Source organism: Sycon ciliatum, chromosome 9 (genome assembly GCF_964019385.1).
Source record: "Sycon ciliatum chromosome 9, ocSycCili1.1, whole genome shotgun sequence".
Taxonomy (NCBI): Eukaryota; Metazoa; Porifera; class Calcarea; order Leucosolenida; family Sycettidae; genus Sycon; species Sycon ciliatum.
This window is the reverse complement of record NC_088651.1, coordinates 3,672,869-3,692,304: the sequence shown is the minus strand read 5'-3', so window position 1 is coordinate 3,692,304 and position 19,436 is coordinate 3,672,869. Positions and strand designations below refer to the sequence as shown.

Below are 19,436 nucleotides of genomic sequence, written 5' to 3'. Positions count from 1 at the left end.
TTCACAGCAGCACCAGGGAGAAAGATCAATAGGGTATTGATGTATACCAATGGCCGTTGTTTCCAGTGAAATGTTGTATGATTGAAACACTGTGTATATCTCATATCAAGCAATGAGTACATATGCAATTCAGCGACTAGCGTACATCCAACTAACAACCCAATCAGTCCACGCCATTCGAGCGACAGACAAAACATTGCAAGGCTCGCGTGACCAGGTGACACCATACGTGACACAGCTTTGCTTTGCTCGTATAACATCAGCGCGCTTATGGGTCACATGATGTCGGCCATAGCAGATCACACTGTCCACACACCACGGAGTTGTATAGACCATCCCTGCCGCACACTATGCAAATGCAGTTACCAGGGAGTCGTAAATGTTACTCCCTGGCATTTACATAGCCAAGATTAATTAAGCGGGATTCACAGAAGCTTTTTTTGCGATGCGACACGCGATGCGACAGCCGCGAAAGTTGAGGAACTCACTCTTCTCAATATGAACCAAACTGTGGTGTTCCCCGAGGTTCGTACCTTGCCCCTCCGCCTTTCTTTTGTATATCAATTCCCGTCCTGACATAGTAAAACCACACCTCACCCTTTCTCTTTGCTGATGATGTCACTCTTCTAAATGCTCATAATGTATCCCTCTCCTTAGATAAAAACATGTCCGACCTCCAGCAGGATCTGGCCAGCTGCCAGAATTGGGATCAGACCATCCTTGGGAAATTTCCTCCAGAAAAACCTTTCATCTTTTCGAATCATGACATTCCTGACTCCTCCTCTGTTTTAATGGACGGCGTTCCTATTGCCTTTGGACGTTCTGCTAAGCATCTCGGCGTACAGCTCAGTGATGGTTTGAAGTTCCATGACCACTTCCACACCATCTCCAGGAAGTTTCAGCAACGAGTCAACCTGTTATGTTTCATGGGCCGACATTTACCATCGTCCCATATTTTCCTCTTGTATAAGTCTTATGTGCGTCCGGCAATAATTGAATATGCCATTCCTGTCTGTTCATTTAGGATCACATCCGCTCAGTTAGAGTCCCTTGATGTACTCCAGGCTACGGTTTGCCGGCGACTCCTGAAGTCTGTGAAAATAACCTTTGATATCCATGAATCAAAATCCAATTTGAACACATTGTGTTACTTAGAATCTCTGCAATTTCGCCGTGTCTTTATTTCTCTTGTTGTTTATTTAAGTACATAAATTTTCACCCAGAATATCTCTCCCGCTTTGCGATAACCATAATGTAGTGCCCGTAGGCCGAAAAAGCTCATTTTTAACTCACATGGTCGTATTTTTCATCCCTTTTCCTACAGAAAACTGGTTCCCTTTGGAATTGTCTTCCACCCCGATTGACAACTTTAGATTCCCTGTCTGAATTCAAGCGTCATTTACGTATTCACATTGCCAAGTATCAGTTCCACTGCACTGGTACACCTTTGATGTGCAATCTTTAGTTTACATGTTTGTTCTTTTCTTTTCTGTCTTACTTTCTTTCCTTGGGTTTCATATTATTTCGTGTTAAATCCAACATGTCGCACTCACTTTCTCTAGCATCCTTAAAACTATGTTTATGTTGTTATGTTTTAGACTTCCCGTGTAGGACCTTCGCCGATGCTTCACTAGGGTGGTCAGACCCCAGTAAAAGTATTGAGTTTCTTGATTTGATCATCTCTATTAATGATAAATCCACATTCACATTCAGTACTTTCCAAAAGCCCAGGAACGCTTATTTGTACATCCCATTTACGTCCGACCACCCCCGCTCATGTTTCAGAGCCTTTATTAAAGCTGAATTGCTGCGCTATAACCACACAAACAGTGAGATCACCTCCCTGCTCGCTATACGTGATGCTTTCTGGACCAGGCTTCGCAAGCGCGTGGTTACCCTCCTAGGTTTCTCCACGATGCGTTCAGTGATACCCCAGCTAGCTGTCAACTCATACCTCCAGCTAGCTCTGTGCAAGCTTCTGCCTCTTGCCCCACAGTTTTTGTTACTGACTATCACCCTGGCCTCCTCAGCCTTCAACGCACCCTGCAAAATTCTTTTCGCGCTAACTTATGTTTTAGGAAACCACATTCACGCTGGGTATAGGTATTTATTACCTCCATGCCATGCCTTGCACTCAACCTCATGTTTGTTTTTTCGCCTCGCAAGCAACCCCGTGTTTTGTTCACGCTTTCTTTCGCGCTAAATCGCTAAATTGCTTTTTTTCGCGCTAATTACTCGACAGTGCTCAACGCCTGTCTGTCCAGTTCGCTGGTTATATTGAGTTCCACATTGTCATTTATCCTCATTCCTCTGATGAAGTGACTCATGTCACAGAAACCGGTCAGGTTAAAGAACTTGGAACTCTCCTTGCTTGTGAGTGCGTGGTTGTTATGTTTTAGACTTCCCGTGTAGGACCTTCGCCGATGCTTCACTAGGATGTCGCACTCACTTTCTCTAGCATCCTTAAAACTATGTTTCTAGTACATACACCAATAGGAGATCCCCCAGATAGGCGTTAGCCTTTGAGTTATCCTTAAATAAAGATTACTACTATTATTATTTGAAACTCGGATGTTGATCCATAAATAAATGTAGAAGACTTTCTGACCGTATATAGTATCATGTTACAGTGATGGAGAGTTAGTCTTAACTCGTATCCATATGTCCTTTTCTCTTGTACAATTATTATTATTATTATTGATTATTACATATGCTCTAATCAGTACAAAGCGCACGTCGTCGTTCCAAGTCTCCATTATAATTATCTTCTTTTCTTAAATCAATCATTTTCATGTTCGGCTGCGTGCATGTTAGTCACCAGCATATTCATCTTCGTGGCGCCAATGAAGCAGACGCAGCGGATGTAGATGCAGCGGGTGAAGATGCGGCGGAAGCAGATGCGGCAGCGATTGGATTATTCTTCCTGTGGAGATTGGCTTGATAGGCGATTGCCTCCCACGAGGCCCTGTTCCTGCAAACGGGAGAGAGAGAGAAAGGAACAAACTCAGACCATACGATCACTGGCGCAGCATATCATAACTGTATAACTGCAAATACTATGTCTTTGAAAAAGAATGCGCCACATACCTAGCCTGGAATAATCGCAACTACTAAAAAACAATTGACGGCTCGCGTGAGACTCGGTTTGTCTATATAGATGCCGAGTTTTCCGCATCCGTAGGAACGCCACCACCCTTCAAGGATCAGGGCGCAGATGCAGCTCCTAAAGCGGTGGGAGGTGAGTAGATCAGCCCACCAGCATTTGGTCAAAGACCGAAAATCCCATTCACTGCATCCATGTTTGCCTCGTACCAGGCCACGAGTTCCCAATTAACTGTAGGTCGCAGCACGGCTGGAAAAAAATCTTTCCGCTTCCAAGCAGGACTTGAACCTGGTACCCTCTGTTTCTCAATCATGGTCTTAGACCATCCCACTAAGCCTGCCTGCCTATGCTGCCTATGCCTGCAAGTACGTACGATGTGTGAAAATATGTGGTGTGAAGTATCCGAGATCATGCGCGCTTTTTGGTGAGATCGACATTACGGATCCTTAGCTAAAGCGTCAATTGCCTATGTAGTTGTAGTTGATGTGGTAACTTGAAACTATAGCACCGGTTTACATAGCGGAGTAAAATATGATACACAAAATCAGTAGGCTGCTCTAGTGCTGCTGCATCGCGCAATGCCCGCTACTTTTTGTAGTTTGAGCACTCTGGCGCTAGAGCGACGAGCTACCTTAATGTCTGTGGTTCCTCCTTTGCACCATGGCTGGTTGCTCGGCCTATTTAGCTCGTAGCTGTACTGATGAGGCCTTTATGGCTCCTCGGCTTTCGCCTTGTTGAGCACTCTCAGTAGGCTGCTCTAGTGCTGCTGCATCGCGCAATGCCCGCTACTTTTTGTAGTTTGAGCACTCTGGCGCTAGAGCGACGAGCTACCTTAAAATGTCTGTGGTGCCTCCTTTGCACCATGGCTGGTAGCTCAGGCTATTTAGCTCGTAGCTGTACTGATGAGGCCTTTATGGCCGAAACAGCTTGCTGTCTACAGCATTGGATATAGAAAATCGTATAAACGTTCGGATGCTTTGTGCAATTTCCGCCAGACAGCAACTGAATGTCTCCAGTGATCGTGGACAATCGCTAGTTTCATTATCCCAAGATGCACCCCACATACAAACACTTGTGTGCGAATTAAGGCTACAAAGTACAAACTAAATCAGTACCACAGATCTTACCATGCAACATGTTAAGGTGTTTGAGGTTTCTAAAGGGTGAGTGAATCCAGAATTGATTTAATCGACATGTTTGTAGCATTAAGATTAAACCTTAGTTTCCAGGCAGCCACAGTGGGTTGGTCAAAGACCATGATTGAGATACGAGAGGTACCTGGTTCAAGTCCTGCCTGGGAGTGGTTTTTCCAGCCTTGCTGCTACGCACAGTCAACTGGGAACTTGTGGCCAGGCACAAGGGGTACATGGATGCAGCTAATGGGGTCGTTCTCAGCACTTGTGTCAGTGGTTGTGAGACTTATCCACTCACCCCCACCGTTAGGCGCTGCATCAGCCGCTAGGGTTTACCGGGTGTTAGCGCCCGTCGTGAGTTCCCTTCGGGAACGGACACGATAATTTTCTTATTTTCCTTTTTTTCTCGCAGGTTTCTAGTGTACCGACTGATCAACATAGACTATCCTAAATGGAGTTGTCATTGTGTGCAGATTGTAAAGTTTCATTTTCTTTTTATTTTCTTTTTGTTTGTTTTGTTTTTGTGAAAAGAAAATCGATTTTGGTAAACCTTCATGACTTTGTTGTAGTGTGGCGATGACAGCAGAATTTGTTCTCTTTATAGCTATTATAAAATTGTTTTCTCCTCGTCGATTATTTGTTTTGTTTTGCTTTTTCTTTAGTCGTTGCGTCAGGCCAGTGAAATCATGATCTTTGCTTGCCCGTATAAGAGGCTTAACCCTCATTCCAGGTTGTGGGGTCCAAACGGACCATATGGGTATGATTTTTGAAATATGTTTACTCTGCTGCATCACATCTCCCTGAAACTTCATGTATTCCTCAACTACACAATAACCAAGATAAATAAATATTCTAGGTTAGAGGTTCATGATGGATTTCCTAGGTGCATGCTGGATTTCACTTTTTCACGGTAATGTGGGCGGGGTCCAGATGGACCCCAGTAATATAAAACACAGGGAAGTGCAACAATTGGGATAGGTTTGGCATTTATAGGGTCACCGAATACATGGATGATACCCACTGAAGTATGAGGCCCTACAAGAAAATGTTCGTCTATAGCCATAATCCCTCATTCCATGTTGACTTTTATCCTATGTTCCCAGTATATTGGGGTCCTTTTGGATCCCAGGAACGTTTTGGGTGGTATTCTTGCAAACGTGCAAAATAATCCCGACAAACTTCAGAGCTGTCAAGAAATTCAGTTTGGTCAAAGCAGTGGTCTATGGGAGGGTAACACAGCAAAAAAGAAAAGTAAAATGGAGAGTTTGCAAGAATACCACCCAAAACATTCCTGGGGTCCAACAGGACCCCAATATACTGGGAACGTAGGAAAAACGTCAACATGGAATGAGGGATAAAAAATGTTTTAAGCTTTCTAGTGTGCTGCTTGTACTTACCTCAGAATGATGCCAGTCAACCCGCATTTGCTAACCTGCAGACATTGCGCCATCTGTGTCAAGAGAGCGTCGTCAAGTTCTGCCGCAGTCCGTGGATACTGGCGGTCCTGATGGTTCCTTAGATCTGGTTCCTGATACCTGGGGGATCTCATGAACCAGGGATTCTGCAGGCAGTAAGCAGCATCTGGCCGTTGCCTTGGATCATAGGCGGTCATGTCGTCGATCAGGGTTTTCAACTCCTGTGATAACCTGGAATAGCCTATATAACGCTTTTTTACCTTCCCGCGGAGCTGTATGTCTTGCTTTTCCACGGTCATGCCATGGACCATGCCGAACGGGTAAAAGTCTTTCGTGGCCAAACTGTAAAGCAGCGAACCGCTGTAGAACGTTCATTGGAAAAAAAGAACACGAACTAGGACTTAGGACTGTACTAGTAATATGAAGAGGGAGATCCCCTCACAAGCCTCGTGCCTCTGGGTGGTCCTTCGACAACATACAGCAAAGAGATCATCATGGCTGGCTTGAGACTCAGTTAGACTGCGTATTCAGCACCCGTAGCAACGCCACCATCCTGCACGGATCTAAGGCGCAGATCCTAAAGCGGCGGGAGGTCAGTAGATTAGCCCACCAGCAAAGTGGCCAAAGACCGAAACCCCCATACGCTGTAATCATACTTCTCTCGTGCCAGGGGCTGCTGCTAGCATTCATTTTAGCTCACCGGAAACCGTACACAACAACACAGCGCTATCCTCCCACCAAGACTAACTGCAGAACCAATCATTATTGTTTTCAAGAATGAGCTTCGCAAACTCACTTGCAAACATAGTGCTTCGCTCTCCGTTATGCCTACGCCATGTACATAACCCCCCTCCCCCGTGTGCTCCCCAACCCCTTGGAGCCTTGGAAGTTTACAGCTATGTTTGCAAAATGCAGGGGCAGCTCCCCTGGGAGCATTGGATGTGTACAGCTACGTTTGCAAAATGCAGGGGCATTTCCCCTTGGAGCTTTGTATATTTACAGCTAGGCTTGCAAAATGCAGGGGCAGCTCTCCCTCGGAGCGTGGTTTGTTTGCAGCTGAGATGGGGAGTGCAACCGAAGATCTCCTTTCGAGCTTGCTTGTTCGCATTTGCTTGTTAGCACCGTAGCTCGGGCACTCAGCAGGTCCTGACTGGCCTCTAGCGCACACTCCCGGCCACATTTATTGCCTGTTGCAGGATAGGGGCCTCACCCCATATTTTTTGGACGATCGGCGGGCGGGAAGCCGTCATCGACCTAAGAGGCAAAATATAAGAATAACTGAGAAACTAATAATGGTATACAACGCGCCAACCCTTTGGCTCTGTTGTCGGCCCTGCGGGGGGCACCCAGGTATCCCCCTCGTGCGAACACCACCCGTGGAAGCAGAAAAGTTGTGACGGCTTATTCAGTAGTGCCCAGCACCAGCAGGACCTACCAATCAGGGGAAAGCCTAGCAGTCCTTCATGGCAATTCCCTTGGTAGACCCCCTCAAGCTGACACAGGATCTGGCCACCAGGAAGGGGCCTGGACGGCAGCTCCAGGTCACCGGAAGGTGGTCAGGGTTGACCCGCAAGAGATGCATGTGCGGTGGAGCCTGTGACTAAACGGCCACCCCTTGGGGCCAGAGAAAGCGGTCTTGAGGGGCAGGTGGTCCTTAGTTGGAGGCTTGCACCGCAAACTATGAATGTGAGACCGTCCGTGCCCGGCGAAGGTGTCCATAGTACCAGGCGGGTAGCTAGTCACACTTGTATCCAACACGACAGCCCTTCGGCTGTTGTCTGCCCGGCTTGGGGCGCCCGGTATCCCCCCGTGCGAACACTACCCGCGGAAGCTGACAAGTCGTCAGCGTATTCAGTAGTGCCCAGCACCAGCAGGAGCTACCAACCAGGGGAAAGCCTAGCAGTCCTTCATGGCAATGCCCTTGGTAGACGCCCTCAAGCTGACACAGGATCTGGCGGCCCGGACGGCAGCTCCAGGCCGCCGGAAGGTGGTCAGGGTTGACCCGCAAGAGATACATGTGCGGTTGAGCCTGTGGCTAACGACCACCCCTTGGGGCCAGAGAAAGCGGTCCTTAGTGGCAGGTGGTCCTTGGCTGCAGGCCTGCACCGCACAGCCATTATGAATGTGGGACCGTCCGTGCCCGGCGAAGTGGTCGGTAGTACCAGACTGGTCGCTGGTCACGGTGGTCTTTAGCTACTGGTTTCACTGTATACCGAATCAGGCATGCCATCACAGGTCTACAGCGAACAGCACAGAGATCGACGGGACCAAGAATAGGGGATAGCGTGCGGCAAAGCCACCCCCATTATTTTTGGGAGGCACGGCTTCACGTTAGAGCAGTCAATTGCAGTTAGGGACTCAGCTGAGTCAAGCTGGACTCAGCGTGTCAAGCTTGGCATAATACAATAAGCGCGCTATCCCCAAACAGTTGTGTGGTTATTGTGTGAGTGTATATGCAGGAGTCCGCGGTCACGTGAGGGGGGAGTGATAAATGGAAGTTTCCGGAGGAGGAAGGAGGAAACTGTAGTTATCACCAGCCCTCACCGCGCCCAGCTCACGCCGCTACGGCGTGCGACCTGAGCTGGGCGCCCTGCCCAGTATGGAACTGTCCTCAAGCCAGTCACGTATTTGGCAGCCCAGTGAGCTGTCCACCGGATCGCAGCGTTTAGAAGCGCCAAATGCGGCAGGGCCAGTCTCAGGCGGGTCGCGTAGGCGGCAGGCCGGCGGGCGACCGGCAAGGCTGCATTCGCATTTGGATCACCGAAGTGATACAGGTGCTTCGACGGCACTCCGTGGCGCATCAAGGAGGCATCTGGGGCCCAGGCAGCCCGCCCGTAAGCGCACCACCGTATCAGGTATGCGCAGGTGGAGCAGCAGAGCAAGATGTGTGCCGGACACTCACCATCATCCGGTCGACTGCATGGTTGTGCGACTTTACACAGCCGTCACTCATTACTTGCTATTGCTTGCAGAAGGCCAGAATTTTTTTTTCTTTTTTCGCTCTTTCCCTTCTTCCAGGCACGGCTTCACGTTAGAGCAGTAAATTGCAGTTAGGGACTCAGCTGAGTCAAGCTGGACTCAGCGTGTCAAGCTTGGCATAATACAATAAGCGCGCTATCCCCAAACAGTTGTGTGGTTATTGTGTGAGTGTATATGCAGGAGTCCGCGGTCACGTGAGGGGGGAGTGATAACAGATATTATTATTATTATTATTATTTGATAACCGCAATCAGTAATACAAGCTGGATCGACATTTGTGTACACTGTATTCATGTATTGTAAAACTGTGGAGACAATGTGCAATAAAACGATGAAAAATGTGAAGAAATTGTGTAGAGAAAGAAAGGGATTCAAACAAGTTTTCGTACAACACTCATCAGGAATCATCGTTGTACTAAAGGACACTGAAACAAAAATTGAACTATTATAGAAAATCTAAGTTAGAGAAATAACACTAAGAGCAACAACAGTGAAATTTACAAGTGTGAATTTTAACAATCAAAGCGAGAAATGAACAAAGGAGAAAGGAAGGAAAGACAACGTGATAACACATAACAGCAGTACATTACACCTAGAACATTAACGGCCAAGCTTGGCCGCACTAAACACGACACGTTACTTGAACAATTTCAACCCAATTATACTATCTTTCTGTACACACAAATTAGGCTTGTACAGACGCTGATAGATAGCTTCCAACACTTTTAACTGTAGTCCATAACCATGACGATCACGGCACAATACAGTGAACGAAGAGTCAGAATACGCACCGCAACAATCAGGACTAGCCAGCAGATGATTGTACACTGAAGACTTGCTACCACGAAACCTACGCACAACACTAACACTCTCACCGGCACTCTCACCATCACTCCCATCACTGCTCTCCGACTCACTGCTCCCTCCGCCGTCCGTTCCATCCTCCGCTTCCTCTGCACTCTCTCTGTCTCGTCCATCCCGCCTGACCGGGTCCATTGAACCCAACTCGGCCGTCCCCCTGCTATCACGTCCCTCCTTTCGCCCTCGTCCGCTGAGTGCGTAGCTTCTGTTGTAGTTGGCTGTTGATCGTCTTGGTCTTTCAATTATGGGCTTGGATGGTGGATTAGTTGTGGTTGCTGTAGATTGCGTTGTTGGTGTTGGTGTGGGAGTTACTGATATGCAAGGTGGGTCTTTTTGAGTCGGCATTTGTAGTGTTAATGCAGCTGTCAGTGTTGCTCGCGGTCTGCCACTGGCAAGCTCCACCGCCGCAAGAACCGATGGCGGAGGATCAGGAGGAGGCAGTGGGACCGGGACCGCAAGCGGCACCGCCTCAGCCAAAGCCGCCGGGGGCACTGACGAGGGAACCACCGACGGCCGGAGCAAAGGCGGCGACACAAGCCGACCCGATGAGCCACCACGCCCATTCTCCTCCACCACCGCCACCAACGACGGCGGAGCAAGCACAGTCTGAGAGCCAGGATCCGCGGGTTGTGTAGGCAACGGCTGTGTGGTTAATGGTTGTTTTCTAGGTCGCCCTCGCTTCGGTCTTTGTTGTTGTGCGCAAGGTGGAAGTATGTGACGTGGTGTGTGTTGTTTGATGCGTGCGTTCAGGTGCTGAACAGTCCTACCAACATACCGACTAGCGCATTGTCGGCATTCAAAGTTGTAAATAAGATGACTAAGGTGAAGGGCTGGTAGGACATCCTTCCGCACCGTAAACGCACGCATCGTCGTAAAAACTGGCACAAAGTGTACTGCATAGTATGTTCGACGAACAACGGACTTGACTGCACTACAAACTTTAGTCGACTCCTGTCCTTTCCAAGGCAAACATAAATAGACGGGACAACGAGCAGGACCAAACAAAGGAGCCTTAGTAGTTTGTTCGACTTTCAACAACTTCTGCAACAAAAACTCAGGGTAACCGTTCTTAACGAAAACTGACCGGAGAAAGTCAAGCTCTTCCTGCAGCTTACAGGACGAACAAATACGCTTCGCACGGTCTACAAGGTTACGCACTAAGTTTACTTTATATTGAGACGAACAATAAGAGTCATATACAATGTACTGACCAGTAAACGTCGGCTTACGGCTTATTACCAAACATGACAAGACATATAACTGGCTCAGAAGGAAACGTTACGGCCAAGTTAACATCGATCCCGACACAACAATAATCAACTTAACCCCATTGGAATTGACTACTGTACAGAAGGAGCTCCTTTGCCGTGGCACTGATTTTGGCGTTCCCCCATCATCAAAGAAAAAAGAAGTTATCATGACCGAGTTCGAATTGTTTTATCGAAAGTTATTACGCTTTACGCCAATATCAGAGGCCCAACAATCAATATGCGCTGCAAAGATCCGAGCTGAGGCTGAGGAGCATGCGGACAAACTTCCAGACAAGCGATCGTTTTCCTTAGGCCAGGAACACATGAAAGCCCTGCGTGACTTCCGCAAAAACACTGAAATTATCGTCACGCGCCCGGACAAAGGGCGGGCTACAGTTCTGATGCTCAGAACTGATTACATAGACAAGATGTCTGTCATCCTAAATGACACATCAAAGTTCCAGACCATCGGCCCGGTTGAAAGTTTTGATCGAACAGAGAAAGTAGAAAAAGAACTAGTAGCTTACCTAAAGAAACTGATAGCCGACGGAGAAATATTCTCCAATGATTTCGATCGCATAAAACCGACAGGCACGCTCCGGCCTAGGCTATATGGCTTACCAAAAATACACAAGCCCACATGTCCAGTACGTCCCATCCTTTCTATGACGGCCTCGCCGCAGTATTCTATTTCCAAGTGGCTGTGTATTTACTTACAACCAGTGCAGGACCACTATTGCAAGCGCACTGTAAAAGACAGTTTTGATTTCGTCGAAAAGCTCCGCAACAAGCCTGTACCACCCAACGCACACATGTGTTCGTTTGACGTCGTCAGTTTATTTACTAATGTGCCGATTGAAGAAACTGTTGACATCTGCATGGATGTTTTGTACCGTAATGATGACATTGACACTCCTTGGATATCTGAAAGTGCGTTTAGACGATTGTTGTTGCTGGTCACAACTGGAGTTGAGTTTTCGTTCAACAATGTCATGTACAAACAAGTCGATGGTGTCGCGATGGGTTCGCCCCTTGGTCCAGTATTGGCAAACGTGTTTGTCGGTTACTGTGAGTCGAAGATTGATGATTCATTGTGGCCTGACCTTTATGTACGTTTCGTGGACGACTCATTCACATATTTTAATAATGAGGAGCGTAGTAACGAGTTTCTGGACGTGTTAAATGGTATTCACCCTGCCCTTCGTTTCACATGTGAGCATGAACAGTCCAACAAGTTGTCATTTCTCGATGTGCTGGTGGAAAAAACGAGTAGTGACGTTCTGACAACCGTTTATCGTAAGCCGACGTTTACTGGTCAGTACATTGTATATGACTCTTATTGTTCGTCTCAATATAAAGTAAACTTAGTGCGTAACCTTGTAGACCGTGCGAAGCGTATTTGTTCGTCCTGTAAGCTGCAGGAAGAGCTTGACTTTCTCCGGTCAGTTTTCGTTAAGAACGGTTACCCTGAGTTTTTGTTGCAGAAGTTGTTGAAAGTCGAACAAACTACTAAGGCTCCTTTGTTTGGTCCTGCTCGTTGTCCCGTCTATTTATGTTTGCCTTGGAAAGGACAGGAGTCGACTAAAGTTTGTAGTGCAGTCAAGTCCGTTGTTCGTCGAACATACTATGCAGTACACTTTGTGCCAGTTTTTACGACGATGCGTGCGTTTACGGTGCGGAAGGATGTCCTACCAGCCCTTCACCTTAGTCATCTTATTTACAACTTTGAATGCCGACAATGCGCTAGTCGGTATGTTGGTAGGACTGTTCAGCACCTGAACGCACGCATCAAACAACACACACCACGTCACATACTTCCACCTTGCGCACAACAACAAAGACCGAAGCGAGGGCGACCTAGAAAACAACCATTAACCACACAGCCGTTGCCTACACAACCCGCGGATCCTGGCTCTCAGACTGTGCTTGCTCCGCCGTCGTTGGTGGCGGTGGTGGAGGAGAATGGGCGTGGTGGCTCATCGGGTCGGCTTGTGTCGCCGCCTTTGCTCCGGCCGTCGGTGGTTCCCTCGTCAGTGCCCCCGGCGGCTTTGGCTGAGGCGGTGCCGCTTGCGGTCCCGGTCCCACTGCCTCCTCCTGATCCTCCGCCATCGGTTCTTGCGGCGGTGGAGCTTGCCAGTGGCAGACCGCGAGCAACACTGACAGCTGCATTAACACTACAAATGCCGACTCAAAAAGACCCACCTTGCATATCAGTAACTCCCACACCAACACCAACAACGCAATCTACAGCAACCACAACTAATCCACCATCCAAGCCCATAATTGAAAGACCAAGACGATCAACAGCCAACTACAACAGAAGCTACGCACTCAGCGGACGAGGGCGAAAGGAGGGACGTGATAGCAGGGGGACGGCCGAGTTGGGTTCAATGGACCCGGTCAGGCGGGATGGACGAGACAGAGAGAGTGCAGAGGAAGCGGAGGATGAAACGGACGGCGGAGGGAGCAGTGAGTCGGAGAGCAGTGATGGGAGTGATGGTGAGAGTGCCGGTGAGAGTGTTAGTGTTGTGCGTAGGTTTCGTGGTAGCAAGTCTTCAGTGTACAATCATCTGCTGGCTAGTCCTGATTGTTGCGGTGCGTATTCTGACTCTTCGTTCACTGTATTGTGCCGTGGTCGTCATGGTTATGGACTACAGTTAAAAGTGTTGGAAGCTATCTATCAGCGTCTGTACAAGCCTAATTTGTGTGTACAGAAAGATAGTATAATTGGGTTGAAATTGTTCAAGTAACGTGTCGTGTTTAGTGCGGCCAAGCTTGGCCGTTAATGTTCTAGGTGTAATGTACTGCTGTTATGTGTTATCACGTTGTCTTTCCTTCCTTTCTCCTTTGTTCATTTCTCGCTTTGATTGTTAAAATTCACACTTGTAAATTTCACTGTTGTTGCTCTTAGTGTTATTTCTCTAACTTAGATTTTCTATAATAGTTCAATTTTTGTTTCAGTGTCCTTTAGTACAACGATGATTCCTGATGAGTGTTGTACGAAAACTTGTTTGAATCCCTTTCTTTCTCTACACAATTTCTTCACATTTTTCATCGTTTTATTGCACATTGTCTCCACAGTTTTACAATACATGAATACAGTGTACACAAATGTCGATCCAGCTTGTATTACTGATTGCGGTTATCAAATTGTTGTCTCCTCGCCGTTTGTTCAATTATTATTATTATTATTATTAGCCCTTTCCCAAAGGTGCTCTTTTATTTCGCATTTAGTGCTTTTCGCGTCCCTCAAAATATTAGCATAGCCATGATACATGTACATGTTCAAATATGAACCCAAGCTGAGAAGTGAATACGCACTCTTCCATTTATGGGTCCACAAAAGGCAAAACAGGAAGTAAAGTTCAAAAAGCCCACTTTTTACAGCGTTGTGTACAAGCTTCCCTAAGGGCGCGTTCAGACTACCGATAAAAGGTGACGGAATGGAAAAGTTTCCAAGGTGATTTGATCACGTGACGTTACTGGCACGTTACCGGCGGAAAAGTTTTACTGCCGTGGCTGCTGCGGCAGTAAAGTTTTCCCGGCAGTAAAAAAGTGCGCAGGCTGCATGCGCGCTGTGAAAAAGGGAAAATCCCTTCTCAGCGCCGCGGTGAGAGGTGGAAAACGTACGTACCGGTAACGTTACTTTATCTGTAGTGTGAATGTCCTTCACGGTTTATCGGCATTCACGGTTTGACGGGGTTCACGGTAGTCTGAACGCGCCCTAACTTACTTGTTGCCCCCAAAAAAGCGGCGTACCAAGGCCCGGGCCCATCGAGCACTCGGAAACTGTGATCGATCGCAAGCATGAGCAAACAGATTTTAGCACTTTTTTAGCTCAAAAAGCTCAAAAAGGGCGATACTCACCAAAAAACGCAATAAAGGGCGAAAGAAACGGGCTTTTCCAAAAAGGGCCAAAAAGGGCGAAAAAATGGCGAGCACCTTTGGGAAAGGGCTAAGCGCTATACTCCGCCTTCTATTTTTACAGCTTCGCATTACCCATTGCCAGAATGTGTAAGCCTTGACTAATGCAGCGCTAAAAATGGTTTTATCACTCCTTTAGGTCTTGCTCATTTCACGCCAGGTGAGGTCAGCACTGCTTATTTCGGCGCCAAGTAGAGCGGACGTATATAGACAAAGGGGCGCCAAGAGGTGATCATGAATACCAACATTTGAACCCTAGAATCATAAAATTTCATTACTCATGTACTTTTGTTAACCCTCTCGTGGAAGGAAACCCTGGGCTTCGCTGGTTACTGCTATTAACTGAGGGTCGCAGCACGGCGGGGAAAACATTCTTCTGCTTCCAAACAAGACTTGAACCTGGTAAACTCGGCTTCGCAATCCTTGCCACTACACTACACTACACGTATAACTACAGTTGCGCCCACTGAAATCCGACCCAGAGTGCAAAGCTGGCGCCCTGGACCAGTTCCGATAACATCATTGTGGGTGTACATATGTGTACGTCCAGCCGCATTCATTCCACTGCCAGGGCGTCAAGGGATGAGCAAGTTGAGGGTGCCAGGTTTGCTCGTTGGGTCGGAATTCAGTGAGCGCAACTATGCATGTAGGTGTGGACACTGGGTACGGTACAGCTTGTTCATAAAACTCTGCGTGCAACACTTACCAAAAGAATATGTCAGCCTTTTGATCCACGCCACCCATAGATTCCAGGTTAATTTCTGGCGGATGAGTGTGCATGTCAGGTCGGATCACCATTGGCTTGCCTTCAGCGAAGCTACGAGCGCACCCGAAGTCGATGAGTTTGGCCGGACCGTTCGTTTTGATCATGACGTTTTGGGCTTTTAAATCCCTGAAATGGCAACGGATCAACAGGGCAACGAACGGGATAAGGAAGAGATAGCCACAGAGACACTATTGTAAATGTATAATTAGTTGCTGTCTGATGATCTGTTAAAACCGTCAAACTCAGAATAACACCCAAAACGCTTTTGATTCCTCTCAAGTGTGAGTAAATTTACGAGTATATTGCTACGTCATGTGACGCGTATCTCAGTCATGTGACGTGTATCTCAGTCATGTGACGTGTAACTCAACATTATGTAGCTCTTCAGGCAATTAATGGAAACTGCTCACTTTGATGCACATTCGTCACACCCTCGGAAAGCTAGTCTAAACCACATGATACTTCGACGTGCTTCCAAGTACTGTACATGTTAAAAATGTAGGAAAGGATGAGCTGTTGCTAGTGACTCCTTAGCCTTCTGATAAACATTGTCACCTGAAAACCGGCAACAACACTAGAATTACTTTGTTTAGCGCCAACTGTCGCAGTACTTTGAACAGAAATACCCGGGACACACCCTACACGGCACTGTATCACCTCCCCCCCCCCCCCCCATCCATTGCACTTACAGATGCACTATGCGTGCTGTTTGTAGATAATGAAACGCTTCCAGAAGATTCGTGAAAATCCTGCGTAGCTTATCTTCGCAGTAATATCTCCCCCCTGAGGTTTCGTGCGTGAAGTGCTGTGCCAGATTGGTGCCATCCACCCGCTCGAAGTACAATACCGGGGATACCGTCGATAGCATGGCACCGAAACATGCAACAATGTTCTCGTGCTTCAGCATACATGAGATATTGTACTCATTGCACACTGCCGCTGCCCTATCATCCGAGTTAGGGTGGCGTTCGAACGTCTTTGCAACCATTGTGTCATCCTGCGCATAGTATCAAGGCACAGAGAACAACCGTTTGTTTAGGGAGGGACAATCAGGTAAAAGTGTTAGCAGTGCCCTTCATGATGACCATAGACGATAATCGAGCTCTCATCAAAATTATGATCATGGTGATACGGCAGCAAAAATATTAATAATACACTTCTTTAGTATTGACTCCATTGAATTTCGCCATAACTAAGCAGTCACATCATAATATACCTGCACATTTCCCTCCTTAGGGCTATATTTCACACAGTTATACTTATAATACCACCCGAGCGGCAGGGTTTCCGGGGTGTTAGCGGCCGCCGTGAGTTCCCTTCGGGAACGGACACGATAATTTACTACACTTTCTTTTCTTTTTTTATTATACACCACTGCCCGCAAAGGTCTTTTGGCTACAATTTTATTCCAAACATATTTAAAATAATCACTTCAAAAGAAGATAGTAATTAAACGAGAGAGCTTGGAAGCTCAGGGCCCTACGCTACGTTTTTTTTGCCCAGCGAGCGTCAACTTTCTCTTTGCATTCGAGGGTAATACGACACCGTCTACCACCTTGATGACCTACGAAAAAAGCATAAGGATGTTATAAATTTTTCATTTCTCCTATTTTTTTAGACATAACCTGTGGTTTGAACCCGCACTATCGCCCTGCATGCATTCTCCGATACACTTCGCATACATACTCATTCTTCCAAGTAGAGTTTAGTTGCTTCACATTGCAGTGTCCGGAGTTGCAACATTTCTGGCGGACAAGGGGTTAATCCTCAACGCGCAGAAAACCCAGGTTCTGGGCATCTCCGCCGGAAGGCGGAACAGACTAGAGCTTGAAGTTACATGTCGTGGCACTCCTCTGGCTCAAACCAGCACAGCCAAATACCTTGGTATTTGTCTGGACGAGCGCTTGAGCTGGGCAGGTCAAGTTGCTGCTGTAGTGAAGAAGGTGTCCTACAAACTCCGAGTCTTGCGCCACATCAGAGCAGACATCACCCGTGCACAGTCCCTCCTTTACTACACAGCTCTTATCCTACCTGACCTACTCTACGCCTCGAACGCCTACTTCGCCAGCCTCTCAGCAAGCCTCAAACAGACCCTCTTCAGACTGGATAAGCGCTGCATCCGCTGTATCACAACCCAGTCCTCGCGTGCCCACACTATGCAGCTGTATGCCCACCTCGGCATTTGTCCGGCTTTCGAGCGGGCGGATTGCAAGTTGCGGCTTCTCGTACACCGCATACTTCACGGCAATGTCAGTTTGCTGCTCAAATCACGCCTGGAATACAGTTCACTGCCCCGTGCCACCAGAGGTCAGGATGCCTGCAATCTGCCCCTTCCCAACATCCGCAGTACTTCTGGATCTCACAGACCAGTTTTTGCTGCTGCTAAGTTGTGGAATCGATTCAAGCGTTTATTGGAAGTTTACGTTCATGGCTAATGCTAGGATGTTCCCTATCCCGAGCCTCGGAGTTCTCCATACTCACTGTTTTCTTTACTCCACCTATCCAGGTTATCTTAGATTTTATCCGTTTGGGGATGATTGTCCTTGGATTTCCAATGCATTCATAAAACAAACACAGAATGGATGTGTTTCGGAATCTCACAGCCTAGCATTCCCCTCTAGTTGGCCTGACCTAGCACATCTCAACGCTCACGTCCATTGAAAGTCTACTTTCATGACCAATGTTGATGATCTAAGGAGATATTCCTATACTCACCGTTTTCTTCACTCCCTATAATCCAGGATAACTAATCTTGTTCTTAATCTTTTCTCCCTTTCCATCGTCATCATAACATTGGGCATGATTGCCCGTTTGACTTGCGATGTAAAATAAAAGCAATACCAATACAATACATCACGATCTTGCATTTGAAAGCCCTATTTGAATATTGTGGCCAGCTGTCTTTGTTGGTACGGAACGGGACAGGTACGGGATAGCGCCAGGCATGCCGATGGCACAAACAAACAAACACGGAATTACAGCTGTGTGGACCCTGGCTAGCGCCAGACGTTACTGAAGTAATGTCTTTGGCATAGCTACGGGAATAAAATCCAAATCTTCGGGCCAGGCCTATCTTCAGGAACACAACCTCAAGAACAAAGAGAGATTCATTGTCCTCCTATCATTGTTGGTATTATTACTCTTAGAAAAGGTATCCACATGAACTTCGAATTAACTTTAAACCTGTTAAAGAAGGATCTCGACCCTGCGAGGGATACCGCATCTTAACTCCACCAGTAATATTTCAAAACTCTGGAGTCGATCGCACCCTATACTTACGTTACATGTACGCATTCTGGCTGGGCGGACTGTGCCGAACACGCCTCGGCCCAGCTCTGTCCTCGGAATGTGAACGACGTTCCCTTGCGCTCCTTGCGCTTGGTCCCCGAATACAAATCCATGCGTCTGTACGGGGCCAAAATAATCAAGGGGAAATCGTTTGAGTTCGTCCTCCGGCCACGGCACCATTTTGAACTAAATTTCAAACTGAAAACGGGCACGAAAAATGATGAAGCGGTCAAAATTTAATTTGTCTGTCTGTACCTGAAAGTGAGCAGGAGAGACTAGATCAGTCGTTCAGCGAGGCAGCAACTTTCATCCACATCTCTTCTATGCGGTATTGCATTGTATTATGGCTACAAGAGTTTGACATAACATATCCTTTCGCGTACTACCAAGAGTATATAACTCTTGGTACTACCTGTTTGCCCTCTTGCGATATGCCCCAAGAATCACTATCAGAGTGATTATCGTGTATCGGGGGGGGGAGGGGGATCGTAGCAAGGATACGAAAATGTGATCAGCGTGCACAAAGCAATATGCGTTGCTTCCCCAGTACCAACGTAAATTGCACTGTAGCAGAACTTCTGTTAACGAAAAACAAGAATGTCAAATGGCACAGCTGTTGCCGAGGGACGTAGCTCGTGCACATCTACGTGGCGCTTGCCTTCCCCTCATTGGAACTTCCCCTCATGAGCCTTCCAAGTTGGAAGGTTGTTGGTTTGC

General features: G+C 47.3%; 1 protein-coding gene across 2 annotated transcripts; it reads right to left on the bottom strand.

The window, feature by feature from the left end:
• Positions 1-2,551: 2,551 nt before the first annotated feature.
• LOC135825181 (sperm motility kinase 2B-like) lies at positions 2,552-19,023 on the bottom strand. 2 transcript variants are annotated; one of them, XM_065337909.1, is made up of 6 exons: positions 18,975-19,023; positions 18,711-18,836; positions 16,121-16,428; positions 15,372-15,557; positions 5,634-6,011; positions 2,552-2,971 (listed from the first exon to the last, which is right to left on the bottom strand). In XM_065337909.1, exons 2-6 carry the CDS (start codon positions 18,723-18,725, stop codon positions 2,827-2,829), a joined length of 1,032 nt encoding a protein of 343 aa, XP_065193981.1. In that variant the 5' UTR covers positions 18,726-18,836; positions 18,975-19,023; the 3' UTR covers positions 2,552-2,826. The 2 variants fall into 2 exon arrangements, with proteins under 2 accessions (XP_065193981.1, XP_065193980.1); XM_065337908.1 differs by having other exon boundaries at positions 18,711-18,997.
• Between the last annotated feature and the right edge of the window lie 413 nt (positions 19,024-19,436).